This window comes from Amaranthus tricolor, chromosome 1 (assembly GCF_026212465.1).
Source record: "Amaranthus tricolor cultivar Red isolate AtriRed21 chromosome 1, ASM2621246v1, whole genome shotgun sequence".
Classification (NCBI taxonomy): Eukaryota; Viridiplantae; Streptophyta; class Magnoliopsida; order Caryophyllales; family Amaranthaceae; genus Amaranthus; species Amaranthus tricolor.
In genome coordinates this window covers 44,755,610-44,773,565 of record NC_080047.1, presented here as the reverse complement: position 1 = coordinate 44,773,565, position 17,956 = coordinate 44,755,610, and the positions used below count along the sequence as shown (strand labels likewise).

The following is a 17,956-nucleotide window of genomic DNA, read 5'->3' as shown; positions in this document are numbered from 1 at the left end:
ATACAAAACTAATTTTACTGTCGTTATTCTATGTTATGTGTAACACAATTCAATATTCATACCATCGCTTTTCACATTTGGAACAAACCAAGATCAATGTCTAATAAAAATGTGTTCAAGAGAGACCCGATGACCCGAAATTTACCTGGTTTGACATAACTTCGAAAATAAATTACAATTATGTAAAAAATATTATGGCCATAAAACCTGATTTCAAACTGACCCAAAACACCTAATCCGATGGCCGAAAGCAACCTGATGACCCGAATAAACACCTCTTAGTCCAATTATATAGAACCAACTCGGCTGTCATTTTCTATGTTTAATCAAGGCTTAGATTCCCTGCTTAAAACCCTATTATTTTTGCACCATAACTGTTAGAAACATTCCTTTACTGATATTATAGACACTTTTTTCTGATCTATCTACTTCTCTTCCCTACTTTATCCCCTGAAAAAATCACTAAACTTTCATCACCCAAATATTCTTTTTAGGCAAAAAGTTTACCAACTTGTTCTGTTCATTGATGTTTTAGTATCTTAGTTAGAGCTATGTTCATTTAGACTTCAAAAAATAAAATAAACATCCAAATGAACACTCTTAGATTCCTTGTGTACCTTCTTTTACTGTCATGCTCTACCATTACTTCCTGCAAGGCAGCTAATGAGGATGCTGCACTCGATCTAAATGACGATGTTTTGGGCTTAATCGTGTTCAAATCAGACCTCGATAACCCACCTGAATTAAGCTCATGGACTGAGGATGATAGATCTCCATGCTCTTGGAAATGCATTCAATGCAACCCATCGACAGGTCGGGTTATTGGGGTCTCACTCACCGGGCTAGGCCTATCCGGGAGGTTAGGAAAAGGGTTACAAAAGCTACAAAGCCTAGAAATACTCTCGCTTTCTAACAACAATTTTACAGGTGAAATAAGCCCTGAATTACTCCAACTTCCTAAACTTAAAACACTTGAACTTAGTAATAACAAATTTGCAGGGCAGCTCCCTAGTTCATTTTCTAAGATGAGTTCATCTCTAAGATATCTCGATCTGTCGAAAAACCATTTGTCTGGTCCATTGCCCGATAACATTTTCCAAAATTCTCAGTATTTAAGCTACCTTTCTTTGTCAGGAAACTCTTTTGAAGGTCCTATACCGAGTTCGATTTCCAAATGTGATCTTTTAACTGGTTTAAATCTCTCAAACAATCATTTCTCGGGTAATCCATTTGCCCAAAATGGTGGGATTTTTGCTTTAAATAGGCTTAGATTGTTAGACCTTTCAAACAACTTACTATCTGGTAGTATTCCTACTGGTTTCTATACCTTGCATAATCTCAAGGAATTACATTTACAAGCTAACCAATTCTATGGTACTATCCCATTTGATATAGGCCTATGTCCCCATTTGATTAAACTTGATCTTAGCACTAATTCCTTCGTGGGCGACATACCCGTTTCGTTTGGGACACTAAACAGTCTGACTTTCCTTAGCTTAGAACACAACATGTTATCAGGTGATTTTCCTCAATGGGTAGGAAAACTGACCAATTTGCAACATTTTGATGTTTCAAAAAATGGTTTAACAGGAGTTTTACCCATGTCAATGGGTGACCTTAAATCACTTCAATCTTTTAGTGTGTCAAATAACAAGCTAATTGGAAATGTGCCCATTTCATTAGGTCAGTGTACTCAGCTAAGAACCCTTAAACTTAAGGGTAACCTTTTAAATGGGAGCATCCCAATAGAGCTGTTTTCAATGGGATTGGAAGAAATGGACTTGTCAGAAAATAGCTTCTCTGGCTCGATCCCACTGGCTTCAGGTCAACTTTTGGAGTCATTGCTTGCTTTGGATTTGTCAAAGAATGATCTTTCAGGGGATATCCCACCAGAAATGGGACTGTTCTCTAGCTTAAGGTACTTAAATTTGTCTTGGAATAACCTTCATTCTAGGATTCCCCCAGAAATTGGGTACCTTCAGAACTTAACAGTTTTGGATCTTAGAGACAGTGCCTTATATGGGTTTATTCCTGGGGATTTATGTGATTCATCAAGCAGCTTGTCTATACTTCAGTTGGATGATAATGCCTTAACTGGCCCTATTCCAAAGGAAATTGGAAATTGTTCTTCATTGTATTTATTGTAAGTATTCTTTAAACCAAATATTTCTTTTTTGTGCATGTTTTGTGATTTTTTAGTTTTAGGTTATAGATTTGTGCTTGCAAAGTGTTTATATTAAGCCAAAAATGTGTTTGAAAAATGACTTTTCATCTGAAAAGTTCGCTTTAAGCGAGCTGGAAAGTGGGTTTTTCTCTAATGAACAACTAATAGTCAATTACTAATTTTTACTACATCTGTCTGACTATTCCTATGAGAAAGCACCAGATGATTCAAATATGTGAGAGTTTTTTAGTCGTATGGTGCTTTTTTGAAATGACAGAGGTAGTATCAAACATTAACATAACACCTAGCTTATAGCCTTATACAACCGAATAGCTGACAAAAAGTCAATGCTACTAGCTAGCCAAACAAGCCAACTGAACCAGCCAACAACCAATTGCTAAACACCAACGTATGATTTTATTTGACACTATTCACATACTAAACATCTAACTAGCCATATAATCTTACCTTTTGCTACCTTATTTTTATGAAGTATACTAATCACACTTGCATTATGTTAAATTACAGGACTTTGTCTCACAATAAATTGAGTGGACCGATTCCAAGCTCAATGTCCAAGCTAACGAGGCTCGAGATTCTAAAGTTAGAGTCAAATGAGCTCATCGGGGAGATGCCTAAAGAGCTCGGGACATTGCAAAATCTTCTTGCAGTAAACATCTCCTACAATAAGCTCATTGGCAGGTTACCTCCCGGAGGAATATTTCCTAGCTTAGATCCAAGTGCATTACAAGGAAACTTGGGACTTTGCACACCCTTAGTGAAAGGTCCTTGCAAACTAGATGTGCAAAAGCCGCTAGTCCTTGATCCATACGCATATCCCAACCGAATGCATGGTAGCAATGATGGGGACGAGACAGCAAGAAGTTTAGATCATCACAGATTTCTCAGTATCTCAGCCATAATCGCGATATCAGCAGCTGTGATCATAGTATGTGGGGTGATAGTAATAACCCTATTAAACGCGTCTGCAAGAAGGAAACTCGCCTTCATTGACAACGCATTGGAAAGCATTTTCTCGAGTTCTTCTCGTTCAGCAACACCCTCGGTAGGCAGGCTAGTGCTCTTTGATTCAAGGACATCAGGAAACCTGTTTGCTGATCCCGAGTCGCTAACAAACAAGGCCTCAGAGATCGGAGGAGGGGTTTTTGGGACGGTTTACAAGGCTTCTATAGGGGCGGAAGGGAGGATCGTGGCAGTTAAGAAACTCTACATGTCCAACATACTTGAGTACCCGGAAGATTTCGATAGGGAGGTTAGAGCGCTAGGTAAAGTACGAAACTTAAATGTAGCTTCCCTTAGAGGGTACTATTGGACTCCTCAATTACAGCTCTTAGTATCAGATTTTGCCTCGAATGGAAGCCTACAATTTAGACTCCATGAAAGGCCACTAAACATGGCTCCTTTATCATGGTCTACACGATTCAGAATCTTGCTCGGAACAGCAAAAGGGCTCGCGCATTTGCACCATTCGTGCAACCCACCGATCATACACTATAACTTGAAGCCTAGTAACATCTTACTAGACGAAAATTACAATGCTAAAGTTTCTGATTTCGGGCTTGCAAGATTTCTTACTAAGGTACAAAATCATAACATAATTGGCAGTAGATTTCAGGGTGCACCAGGGTACGCAGCACCAGAACTCGCGTGCCAGAGTTTAAGGGTTAACGAAAAGTGTGACGTTTTTAGTTTTGGAGTAATCGCTCTAGAGATCATTACAGGAAAACGACCTATCGAGTATGGGGAAGATAATGTAGTGATATTGAATGATCATGTAAGAGTGTTACTCGAGGAAGGACAAGGTTTGGAATGTGTCGATCGAAGCATGGGAGAATACCCGGATGAAGAAGTGTTGCCTGTTATGAAGTTAGCATTGGTTTGTACTTCACAAATTCCTTCTAGCAGGCCATCAATGTCAGAAGTTGTTCAGATTCTACAAGTTATCAAGACTCCTGTACCTAAAAGACAAGAAGCTTATTGAGAATTTTAATTTTAAGGTGGGATGTCAAGAAATTGTTTCTTTTTCTTAAAAAAAAAAAATAATTATCAATGTTTTTATGAAATTAGGGATTGATAATGACTATCTTGATGTCATTTTCATATGGATTGTGTTTGATTATTACCTTATACTTAAGTTATGGCATTGAAGTAATGTTTCAGAATCATGTGTTCCAACTTTTGTGGGATTTTCATTTGGCATATCTTAAAGGTTGGATAAAGTTTTGGTCCTTTTTTTGTTTAGGGCACATGAAAAATATTGTTTATGCAATCTAATATAAACAATCTATGTGACACACAAAGCATTTATGAGATTAACTAAAAATGTGGATAAGTAAATTACTCAACTCATTCACTCAAACTCGAACCTAACTTAGTGCAAACACGACAAAACTTGACTCGTATTAATTCGATATACAGTTTGACAATATTTATAATAGCACTGATCGGCAACTATCTTAACAAAACTAGTGAAGTTATCGTAAATACGACATTATCCAACTGAAATTTAAACCAAATTCAATGTAATCTAATTTAAAGTCAATACAAACCTATAATAAGCCGTCCAAATCTATATATTAACTCTAGGTAGTATTTGAAAATGAGAATTTCATTTAAAATTTTAGATTTCAATTTTGAAATTTGAAATCATGAATTTTCAAATTCAAATTCCATGATTGGCAAACTTAAAAAATTTGCAATTCTATATTTACAAATTCTAGTAGTCGTTTGGCAATTTTTTGTAATTTTAAATCTTGAATTTTAACTTTGGCAGAATAAATTTACTGGGACTTTTACAACTAAAACTCTAGTTAAACGTACATTCATCAAACTTAATAACGCTACACTACTCCCTTGTATAATTCATTAATATTAATTTGATTAAGTGATTGTAATTTAAAAAACATGAATTTATCAATTGCAATTGGAAAGAAGTGCTTACACGCATATTTTTGGCACATAGATATAGAAAAATATTTAAATTCTGTTTTTATTCATCCTAACGATATTTTTTCAATAAACATGTGTTGCAATTGCCTCTATTTTGAAAATTCGGTCGGAAGAAGTACTTAAACTCTTTTCAACACATAGATAAAAAAAATATTTACCTTCTATTTTTATTTATCTAAATGATATTATTTTTTCAAAAAATGCGCATCACGATTAACTTTAGGGTGTTATTAAATTTCTCCACTCCTTTTCATTTTATCGCCACCCCCTCGAAATTACGAATTTACCCCCAAAGTTTAAAAAATTACAAAATTGCCACTGGACTTAAAACTTTATTAACAAATGTAAATCACACTTAATAACACTATTAACACTTTAATCCCGAAGATTTGTCTATATATATTGAATTCTCAGACGCGTTCTTGTATGAAGTACGAATTCATACACGGTACTATCTCTCTAAAAACTCTCTAAAAACGTTGTTCGGTTTTAAACAAGCTGTTACTTGTAACAGATTGACTATGGCTAACGAAAGCGATTATGAATCGGATCCGGTACGTAAATTTTTCGATTTAAATCGTTGTAATTTTTTTTAAAAAAAAAAGTCGCACAATATTAGGCAATCAATAAGGAGAGAAGAGATGGAGGGTAGGACTCCCCTTCAACACTGTCTTTATATGGCCACAGAACTTAATTACCTGGTCTGGACAGACTTGGATGGCAAAGGGGATTTGAGCAGAGGGATTTGAGCAGACTATTAGTTCAAATCCTACCTCTATCCAAATGATACGTACGTGGCTGTATGTTGTGCTGATAGATACAACGTACAAAACAAACAAACAAAAGTGGCCACTATGTGAAGTGATCGGAATGACGCCAACCAATCACAACTTCTTGGTTGCGTTCTGTTTGATGCGAGATGAGGCGGTTGTGTCGTATTCTTGGGTGTTGCAGGGATTGAGAGATATTTTCGGCACTGCTCAGACTCCTAGCGTCATTGTAACCGATCGAGACGAAGGTTTATCTGCAGCTATTCGTGACGTCTTCCCAGGTAAAAAGGTTTTGTTAATTAATTAATGTCGTTCTATCTATTTAATATGTCTTAATTATGTTCAATGTTGTGTTTAATGTAGATGTGCGGCATTTGTTATGCATTTGGCACATTGCAAACGACGTTGAGAACATGGTGGACAATTTGTGTGGCGGGAAAAAAAATCAACAAGGGCAAATATTCAGGCTGGGTAGATGGAATCCCATGGTTGAAAGTTCTACAATCGGCGAATTTGAACAGAGATGACAAGCGATCGTGACTACGTGGTCGGTTAGGAACAAAAAGGTCGTTCGGTATCTGGCTGGAACATGGATTCCACTTAGAGAGAAATTTGTGCGTGCGTGGACGAATGATTGTTTGCACATGGGTAACCAGACTACCAGCAGGGTACAATTTTTCCAAACATATTGAAACACATTTTAGTACTAGGATTATGCTTTGGAATAATCTATGCGGGCCACGAACACCACCATGTAATAACACCGTTGACGATGCTGTAAATTTAGATAGTTCGTAGTTTAACGTGTTGTACAAATCATTATTTAGTTGTATTATAGAAATTATACACGAGATTTAATTTGTAGATAGTCCATAGTTATACTATTGTGTACAGTGATTACTATAGAAAATGTAGATTAAATTCTTTGCGTATAGTAACGATTCAAATTAATAAAAGCATTGATGTAAACATGAATTAAATTTAATGTAAAAAGCTTTGACGTAAATCAATAAACGCATCGATGATTGTAAATTAAATTTAATACAGACTATGAAGGGCCGTGCCCTTTAAATGCTTGCCATTCGGCAAATAAATCTTTACAATCATTAAGGTATACATCTAACTGTCTAAGGCATGTCGTTCTCGGGGGGTTCATTTGTGCAACAGGAGGTAATCTTGCCAATGGAGCGAATCGACTGGGCCATTCCTTCAGAAACTGAAAAAAAAAAAACAAAAGCAAAAACGGTGTTAACAAGATATAAAACAACATCCAAATAACACAAAGACATAACAGAAAACAAATAAATTTAAAACACTCACATATTCAGCTCTGCTCTCCGTTGGATGAGGACCGGCAGTCGGTTCTTCGCCGGGGACTACGAAGGGGTGCGAGCACACCCTGAACCAGTCAACGTAACTAGGTTCAACCTCCGATGGAACAGATGCCCGACGAAGTGCCTGCTCACCAATGTGGGCACTAAAGGGGAACCTACTCCATGCCTTCAAGAACACATCCGAAGAAGCAAATGTCACGGAGTAGGTACCGTGTGCCGGTCGCATAGCCTTCGCTGGTCTCATAGGAGGGGGGTAATAGCCTGCACGAAGTCGACCTGTCGCACTGTCCGCTCCAGCAAATACACCTCGACGATATCAAAGCAAGTGATACCCCCGATGAAGGTGGTGCGTGGGTGCTCATTCAGCAACGCCCTAGAAGCAGTCATGTATGGAGTCCATTCCACCTGCATACAGGCCAAGTTAACAAATAAAAATAATGTAAAATTAAAAACACATGCATAACAAAGTGTGATGTGATGTACAATACCTGAGTTTCCGTCATGGAGTCAAGTATGCTACGGCAATCCCTCAGCCTGTCCACCTCACGACATGGTTTCTTCGTGGACCACATCTCCGCCCTAGTCTTGTTTGGCTCGTCTGCTCGGCGAGGATGAGGGCGGAAAGCGGGAAAGTACTCATAGATCCATGTTTGGAGCAATGTCAGACAACCCGCAATGGTCTTGCAGCCAGCCCTAGATGCCATTCCGAGCTGCCGATACATATAGGCCAAGGTCACCGCACCCCAGGCGATCTCATCCTGATCGACGTTCACGGCAAATATCGCGTGAGATCGCATGCCGGTCCTGGTCTTATCAGCCAGCAAGGTAGAGCCGACGATAGCCATGTAGTAGGCTGTCGACTGGGTATCAATAGCCTGGGACCCATGACATAGTTGCATCAGTTCAGCAACGTTCACGCAGCCGCTGGTGAATGCACCTCTATGCCGTAGCTCAGACATAGGCTCCCCAAACAGATTGGTGATACCGACCTGTCACTCCGCCTCAGAAGGCTCAACCGGCAGAGAGCCTTCAATAGCAATGCCCAGTATGCGTTGCACGTCGTGCAACATATTAGTCATTTCCCCCCATGGCATGTGGAAGGTGTTCGTGTCCAGCTGCCACCTCTCCACGAACGCCGATATCAAAGCACAGTCGATGTGCTGGTGCATAATGTACAGTAGTCGGCCGAGGGGAGTAGCAGGTAGAACATCATACAGCGCATCGGTTATATCCCTCAGTCTGATGATGGCCTCCAACGACCTCTTCCTACTACGGCATTCCAGAACCGGAGGTGTACGCTCGGAGCCGTCGAAAATAAGTTTAGCTATGTGCCCGCCATAACTAGGGATCAGTCGCGTATCTGTCGGCCCCCTAGGCTGGGGCGATGTAACTAACCAGTCCGTGCCAGCGGACTGTGAGCGCCTGCTCTCTCGTGACGGCTCATTATCGACGAAACTAAGTCCTGCGCGCTCAGATGCGGCTGAAGAATTAGGGTCGCCACGTGCGATCTCCCGTCGCACCCCCAGACAATAGTCCAGTCCACTGTGCGGGAATCAGGAGCTTCGTATTCAACATTATCAGCATCATAATCATCATCACTAGAAACCCCCCAACTACTCTGGATGTTACTAGCCTGGTCCTCAAGAGGGGTTCACACTAGGTCCAGCGCACTCGACCTTTGGGCAATATTGCGTCTAGCAGCCTCTTCCTGCCTAGCCCTCCTAGCTGAACCCGTTACCCCCTTCTCATGCGGGTCCCCTCTGAGTAAGGTAGGCCTAGAACTATTACCTCTCAACAAGTGTCTAAAAAAACCCTTTCCTTTTTCTTGATTACCAGCCATTTACTACAATTTTTGATAATTTAAGTAAATATTAATAATAAATGAACATAAATAAACATTACGTTAAATTAACCACATGAAAAAAAAATAATAATTAATTAGCAACAACAAAATTTACCACATCATTACCAACAAATATAATGTTACAACATATTTATTATTAGGATTATTAATAATATTATTGTAATTAATTTTCTAAATTCACAATAATCATAATAATAATAACAATATTAACAAAAAAAATAATATTAATAATAATCATAACAATAATAACACAAACAATAACAATAATCATAACACTAATAACAAAAACAATAATTAAAAATAAAATCAAAGAAAAATTTAATAACATTAACAATAACAACAACAACAACATCACCAACAATAATAATAAAAATAATATTCAAAAGAATATAAAAAAGTTAATAATAATTATAACAAACATATTTAAAATAATAAATTAATAATTAAAACAAAAATAAAAATTTAAATAAAAATAATAACAATCACAATGATAATAACAATAATAATAAAAATAATAATAATAACAGTAATAATAATAATAATAATAATAATAATAATAATAATAATAATAATAATAATAATAATAATATAATTAAAAATAATAATTATTATTCATAAAAAATGGAAAAAAATAAATAAATAATAAAAAATTGAATCGCACAGATCTGGGCGACTCGTTTTATTTATTTATTTTTTTTTATTTTGAAATAATAAGATTCGAAAAAAAATTACCTCCATTAATTGTTTGCGGATTGAACTTCATAGTTTTTGCTCCAAAAATTTGCTTTTGTAAGTTTATTTTTTAAGTGTGATAAGAGAATTTTTAGTCAGATTGTGGTATATATACGAAATTTTAAGTCTAGTGGCAAAATCGTAATTTTTTGAAAATGTAGGGGCAAATTCGTAATTTCATCAAGGGGTAGCGAAAAAATGAAAAGGGCGACGATATTTAAGGATTGGGTAACTTTTTTTCGAAAATCCAGTCGAAAGAAGTACGTACATGCCTACTTTCTGACTTATAGATTGAAGTTCTATTTTTATTTATCTTATCGATATTTAAAAAAATGGGTATCGATTACCTTTATTTTGAAAATCTGTTCGAAAGAAGTATTTAACTTCTATTTTTATTTATCTTAACGATATTTTTTAAAAAGACGGGTATCGCGATTACCTTTATTTCGAAAAAAAGGTCGAAAGAAGTACTTACACGCCTATATTCCGACACATAGATAAAAAAATATTTAACTTTTTTTATTTATCATAACGATATTTTTCAAAAATCGAACGTTACGATGTTTTGTTTTGTAGATGTGGATATCTCAAGAGACGTGGGAGCAATAAGACTTTGGTTTTGTATTTGGAAATAATAAGTCTAGAGCTCTTATTTTGAAATCCATTACTCAATCTTATTTTGAATTTGAATCGAATTTACATTCTCAAATTTTAGAGCAGCCAAACACATAATTTGTCCAAATCTTTATTTACAAATGAAACTCATATTCCCAAACATACCACTAAGGAATTTGACTTTTTACGTATAACTTGAATTAGAATTTAGGATGTAACCTAGAACTTAAAATTTAGATCTAGACTCAAACTGGGTTTTTACTATCTAGATTTAAATCGAATTTAGATCCATATTCTCAAATTAGTAACCCCTAACCTTTAAATTAAAAAAGTCCAACAAGGTTTAGAAAAGATCTTGAACTCATTACCTAATCCTATCTAGGACTAGGAGTAATATGGTCCATCTAATCATAAATTCCGTGAACTACACAAAATTTCTTGTTCGAATTGCTGAGACTTGAGAATTGGTACATGTAGAGACTAGTGTGCAACTGCTTAAGCATGTACATTGTACATATTAGAAAATAAAGTGAACCATCGGGAAAATTCATCAAGAAAGATTGCAGATTCTACTGTTTGTCTTGAGTGTACCCGAACAATAAAATCTACGAGCTCATTATAGTAATACAAACATTATAAATCTAACGAATTTAAAATTTAGTATAAAAACCCGAATCTAGTCAAACAAAAATGAACTAGTCAACAAATCTTCATCTCTTGAAATTCCGACCAACTCCCAGATGCTTATATTCCACAAAAGACAGGCAATTTTAGGAAGCAAAATTGTATTTGTCTGACGTTCTATGGGAGAGGCACACCAAAACTTCTGCATCAGTTCTCGTGCAATGCCTTTGTCAGATATAGTCGACTGAAATTCTGTCCTACAGCACTGCAGTGGAAACATAGAGTTAAACTTTGTTGAGTCAACCCAAGCCCGTGTCGAGCAGACAAGGTTTTCGATACAATGAAATGGATTTCCACTTTAAGTTCAATCCGAAATAGTCAATAAAGTGATTACTGATTACTATAATGTTCATCTACTCACAAAGCTCAGTCATTAGATCATTAGTGCCGCAAAATACGAACATCAGAGTTTAAAGATTTTTAACACTTTCTAGCTATTTATACCAGCATGACATCTTAATGAAAAAAAGTTAGAAGTGAGATACCCATTAATTTGGTTGCAGTGATTGGCAATTTGATTTGTTATGAGGAAACTATTCAGCCTTGAAGGCTCAGGATTTTGCTTGAAGATTGGGTTTGAAGGATCCTCCTCGGGCAACGGCTCTTCTCCAGCAGCCTTCCGTGCCATGTTCTCCGCCCTACATCAATAGAGTATTACAAAAACATACTACTTAACACAACTTCTTTTGCAGCATAAAAATACATGTGATTCTTCTTGCACCTTACAAAGTCTACAGAAATCAGAACACACATGTGCACCATGACCATCATCCAGTCTAGGTTGGAAGGCGATTGAAATGCCAAAAGTGATTTAGAGTATTACAAATAAACATTTTATTGGTAAAAAAAGTTTAAGTGGGAACCACAACATTTCCAAAATATCTTAGTGCTGAGTTGCAGCGAGTATATTAGAAGACACAAGTTATAGACATACATTAAAAGGAAAGAGATTTTTATACTCAGCACAGGTAAACAGGAGTTAAATCACAAATAAACTAGAATAACGAGAACTTTAGTTGATGATAAGGATTTGTGTATTTCAGTACCAATTTAGCCAAATTTCGTCTAATTAGTTTTCCTGAATGCTTGCAAGACAAAACTCAATCTCAAATAATACAATTTTTCAATATGATCCTTCTGCACAAACTTAACTTTAAAGGGGAAGCTTCAATAGATAGACACAAGGACAACTAAACATAGTAAATACCTTCTCTTTTGAAGCCATGCTTGCTGTTGAGCTTGTTGACGGGCAAGAATACGGTAATGAAATTGCAACTGCATAAACATAGGCGAATATTAAAGCTAGTACCGCCGACCTAAAAAGAACCTAATCACAGATGATAAATTCATGAAGATGAGAATTCTGACCTCCTGCTGCTCCTTAGACAAAGCATCCATGCACCCAACCAAAAATTCCAAGTTCCTCTCCAAGTAAGGAGTGGAAGATAATTGCAGGCGATCATAATCACACTATAACAGTCAAATTACAAACCACATAAGTTCCTGTAAAGGAAGTTTCTAATAGGCAGACTGCAAAGCATGGGACAGGGATAAGAACCACACCTGGTTGACTGGTGAGTCAGTTTCCAACTGTGTCATAACACAGCTTATGAGGGGTGAGTTTGAGACTTTAATCTGCAAGTAAACAGGGTTCAGGTAAAAAGAATTATAATCTTATCAGCCCAATCAAACTAATCCCAGGCATTAAACTGTTGAGCACCAAGGTGAGTAAAAGGAGAGATTCGATAAGTCAACTTGGTGCAATATCATCTAAACATAAGCCATAAACCTCCATAAATTGAAAAGGCAGATCCTTGAAGATCGCCAATTCAAAATCATAGCCCCATAAGCACTTAGGTGTCTCTTTTCATCTCTAGCACTAATGTACTACTCCCTCTTCCCAAACTTGCAACAATATGGGCAAGAGGGAGTAAAAAGTAAGAACATATTTTCCAATAATTGATGCACTCAATATACAAGGATTAACAAATGAGACATTCAAATTCGAGAAGAGAAAAATGAATAATGACTTACAGGGATTTCTTCAAAAATGAAAAATGAATAATGACTTACAGGGATTTCTTCAAAAATATCCACCCATGTAAAGTTTTTCTCCCTCAACCTATCACATCAATAGAATAGAAGATAAAAAAAGTTCTTTCTCATGAAAAATCTTCACCAAGGAAAAGGAACATACTTCTCTCCAGTAAAATTGTTGTTGCGGTATAGCTCCATAAAAGAATCTGAAAGCTTTAATGCCTTGAGAGCCAGAACACCTTGATTTGATTTTGACGGATCATATATAATGCAAACACAACGCCTTATATTTTCCTGCAAATGAAACAATTAGAAAAGCCAAACATTGGGATATAAAGGAAAGAAAAAATTAATTCAACGAATAGGGACGATTACACAATGAACAAAGACATACAAGAACCTCATTGAGACTTTATTACTAAACGCCTGAATAAGTTAGCATTTTCAAGACTAGGGCAGTTTTCGAGCTTAATATATGAAATCATCACTATTTAGAAGAATCATCCAGAATGAAAATATCCGGTAATGGCAACACATTTTGATGATTTTAATTGAATACACATGCCACTGGACCCTTCTAGTTCCTAGTCTACATGTGAGTGTAAGTTGTTGGCAGCAAAAAATTTTTTTGAGGGATTACCTGATAATTCATGAACGTCTCGATTAGATCTTCAGTTTGATATGACCACAAGAAGGTTGACTGGTACCTGAAATGTTGCAATAGTGTTCATGAGAGGTTGAAAATACAACCACAAAAACAACCAGTTCTAATTCATTTGAAGGTCAGGTTTAGAGAGGTCAAATAACTACTGCCTTGTTCGTACCGTAAATGTTGCATTTGACTTCATGAGGGGTTAAAAATACAACCACAACAACAGCCAGATCTGAATTCATTTGAAAGTTAGGTCTAGAAAGGTCAAATAAACACTGCCGTGTTCCCAACGAATCAGAAGTAGATGAGAATTCATTAATAACGAAGAGCCACACAAATCGAAAAGCGCGAAGACGCAAGATAAAATTTTAGAAAAATCAAATCAAATCAAATCAAATCAAGAGCAACAATTATAATCAGCTGCATGGGACATTTGGGCTAAACGCAAAGGACATATATATATGATATATCAAAAAAGTGAAATAAAGAGACAAACTAGTAAATAGCCAAACCCTACAGAAACTGCAAATCCAAGGGAAAGATAAAGAGCAGGATCCTGATCTATAGGTGTCAAGTGAGTATAGAAAGGAAAAGTTTGCTTATAAAAGAATCAAACAATTGTGTAACGCTTCAACAGATACATGCATCAACTATGTCAAAAAGTGCTCACCATCCAACGGTGTTATTGTCAACATTAACCTCTCGCAAGCACCTCATCATCTCAAGCTGATAGTTAGCACCCTCCGCCTCAAGCTCTTCATCCTCATCTCTAGTCTAGAAACATTTGGAATGAAAACTTATACAAAGGCATATTTCTTAGAATGCTCCAAATTGAACAACCCGTGGACGAAGAGGAAGAGAAATTAAGCACTTCACATACCGGGAAGGGAAAGCAGTTAGTAACCTCGAGGACACTGCCAACATCTAAGCCAAGAAGTTGCCCGGTGACGGGATCTGGAGAACACTCTTTGCAATGTTTAATTATCTTCAATATTGCCTGCTCAAAACACATACAATGAAACGAATGTCAAAACTTCACGTACCAACCAAATTAGATCTCACAGGCACAAGTCACTCTAATCCATGCAATTAAATCCATTGTAACATCTCATTGCCCCAATCTGCCACGTTAATTAGCAATGTCACAGTTACATGCGCTGAAGTCAAGCACCAAACTACGCCATATCGTTCCACATTCTCAATTTGATGAAAAAAGGAATGCGTATAAGTATCAGACGAAAACAAATAAAACACTCACGCCACAAATAAATAACTGTCAATAGAAACTGAAACACATCAGCAATTGACATATTTCAAACCGCTTGCTATACAAGTTGAAAACTAACAAAAAAAATAAAAACAAGTCTAAACAAAGTCGAAATTCAGAAATTTGTACACATACATTTTGTATTCTTCACATTTTAAGGAATGTTTCACAATGTCTTTTAGCAAGGGATTAGATGGGTCATATGCTAACAATTCCTGCCATCACTTAATCTTAAACAGTCCTTGACATACTCCAACCTTAGTCATCATTAAAATACCTCTGAAACCCAAGACAGAAAAAAAATTCAAGTACCTATATAGAGCAACATTCTCGAGACCTCTTGAAAAGCATCAAGAAGTAAAGTCGGGTTCAAGCTCTTCTAATTAAAGAGTCGTGAACCTTAAAACGATTAGGTTCAGCATTTTGGCTGAAGATAGTCCACCATTTCTTCTTTCAGTCGAAATATAGCAAAGTTTGAAGCAGCATGGGGAGTAACAAAGTGTACATGATTGACACAGACGAATAAAACCTCCCTTGTGTGGATTAAACATCAAAACTCACAAATAAAAGCAATGCACCATGTTTGGATGAAAGGAAATGAAGTGGACGGAAATAGAGAAATGCTATATCTATTATTTGAATACCAAAAAGGGAAGGGGAATGGAGGAAAGAGAATTGGAAAGAAGAATTTCTTTATGTTTTATAAAAAACCAATCCTTAAAACATTGGAAAGATTAGGAAGGAAAACACTATCATCTTCCCTCTCTTTTTCTCCCCTCCCCTTTCTTTTTTTTTTTAAATGTTGTCCAAACAGTGGCAAACACACACTTAAAGCTACAACCAATCATACATTGTCAAAGCTTTTATAGAAGTGAACAACCTTTGCATTGCAAACTTGCAATAGACCTAAACCGAGTAATCTTTACCCAAGTCGCTTTCTCATGGACACAATCACCCCAAATAAACCAAAAATTTTACACTTACCATCATAAATAATCTTCTGGCTTCTTAAATTCCACTATATTTCCCAAAAAAAATATATGGCTCAAGGATTCAATCTCTCTTCTCCTTGCATATCACTCTCCTTATAGATCTTGCTTTATACCCGCTTTCACTTTCAAGTAACTCTGATTCATTCCTTTCATAAATTAAGGAAGCATTCCTAAACCCCTCATGAAATCTCATAATCCAATGCTTTTCATCTATGTCTCAATTCAACTACTCTAACAAAAACTCCAATCTTCTATTATCCTAATTCCTACTGCAAATTCCCCGATTACCTGTTTTCATGCTAAACATGTACTCATTCTTTTGTCATACATCAATAAATAATTTACTCAACTTCAAACTAAACAACTATTGTGTCGTGGATACATACTTTGATTTAATTCATCCAAAAAATCCAATACATGATTTACTCAGTTTCAAAGAGTAACAATAAGTACCATATAAAAAAAACACTCCATCAAATTCAAGTGAATAACGGACAGCATTCTAATAAAAATCTCATATTCTCTATTACTCTCCGTCTCAAATTAGTAGCTATATAGTTTTTTGGGTCGTCCCATATTACTTGCAACATTTCCTTCTATTATAATATTATTTACTAAACCTTAATATCTAACCTAATATGACCCAACAAATCCTACTTTAAGGCATTTACACCATACATTCATTTAGTTCAGTTACCTGAATTTAAACTATTCAATCCTAAATTGCTTTACCTACTCCGAAAATTCAAAAAATAGCATAAAACACTGTGTAGAAACTAATTTAGGACGGGGAGAGTAAACGCATAACAAAGAAAAAGACAGAGAATAACCAAGCCTTCAATCTGAACAACACGAAGAGGGAGAGGAGCTTCTTCGGTCTTTGCAGCAGCTTGAAGAAAAGATCGAACTGGTGCTGCTTCTGAAAAACCACCAGTAATTCACTCTTATTAAGAAGTTTGTATTTTTAAAAGAAAAAATTATAATTACGGATGCAATAAACTTACGATTCGCCATGGTTATGGTGAGGGAAGCTTCAAAAGAAGAGAGAGAATGAGATGAACTGAATCGCTTTTTCTCTTCCTGCAGAAGATGATGAATTGGAGAACTAAACCCTAATCTATAATGCGTGAAGTTTATAAGCTTTATGATTTCTGATTTTGATTCGGTTTTCTTTATTGTGTTGTGGTTTTTGAGTTTTAAACCCGTTTTGCTTACGGGTTGTTTGGTCATGTGCTTGTTTGGATTTGGCCCACTTGAAATAGAAATGAATGTTGGGTTTATTTGTAGCACAAATTCTGGTTGGAGACGTTTTTTGAGAGGCCATCTCTAATTGGGCCGGTCTATTATATATTTTTAAAATATTATAAGTAGACATTAAGAATGATATAAGTAAACATTTAAAATATTAAAAGTAGTCATTAAGAATACGGTAAATAAACATTAAGGATAATGTAAGTAGGCATTAAGAATATGGTAAGTAGGCATTAATTTTTAATGGCCTGTACTTGAGATACGTCTCTCAAAGAGAAGGTGTCTCTCAAGAGACTAGTTGTATTTGTAGTTCATTCTAGAGTCGGGATCATTTAGGAATGTTATCATTCGACCCTCTTTGAATTTTGATCATAACTTTCAGAGTAGGATATAATGAAAATGATGACCTTTTAACTCAAAACCCAGTTTGACTTGAATATGTTGACCTTTAAGTGGAGATTTAAGGTTCAACATGTGTAATGTACTAACTCGATTGCCTTTTTCTGTAATACAAGTCATGCTTCGATTTAAACTTTCAATAATCCTTCTTAAGATAGTATTTCTTCCTACAATAGGTGTAAGTCACGCCTCTCTTTGTTCTTATTTGACTCCTTATCAAATAAA

General features: G+C 36.1%; 2 protein-coding genes across 3 annotated transcripts; one reads left to right on the top strand and one right to left on the bottom strand.

Annotated features, from left to right (window-relative positions):
* The first annotated feature begins 372 nt into the window (after positions 1-372).
* LOC130821274 (probably inactive leucine-rich repeat receptor-like protein kinase At3g28040) lies at positions 373-4,347 on the top strand. The gene is made up of 2 exons (XM_057686969.1): positions 373-2,143; positions 2,693-4,347. Exons 1-2 carry the CDS (start codon positions 591-593, stop codon positions 4,164-4,166), a joined length of 3,027 nt encoding a protein of 1,008 aa, XP_057542952.1. The 5' UTR covers positions 373-590; the 3' UTR covers positions 4,167-4,347.
* Positions 4,348-10,906: 6,559 nt separating this feature from the next.
* On the bottom strand, positions 10,907-17,256 carry LOC130821683 (eukaryotic translation initiation factor 3 subunit H). 2 transcript variants are annotated; one of them, XM_057687475.1, is made up of 12 exons: positions 17,086-17,256; positions 16,912-17,000; positions 14,703-14,819; positions 14,493-14,596; positions 13,811-13,877; positions 13,331-13,464; positions 13,207-13,255; positions 12,697-12,768; positions 12,502-12,603; positions 12,341-12,408; positions 11,619-11,771; positions 10,907-11,338 (listed from the first exon to the last, which is right to left on the bottom strand). In XM_057687475.1, exons 1-12 carry the CDS (start codon positions 17,093-17,095, stop codon positions 11,281-11,283), a joined length of 1,023 nt encoding a protein of 340 aa, XP_057543458.1. In that variant the 5' UTR covers positions 17,096-17,256; the 3' UTR covers positions 10,907-11,280. The 2 variants fall into 2 exon arrangements, with proteins under 2 accessions (XP_057543458.1, XP_057543454.1); XM_057687471.1 differs by having other exon boundaries at positions 13,168-13,255; positions 17,086-17,245.
* Positions 17,257-17,956: the final 700 nt, after the last annotated feature.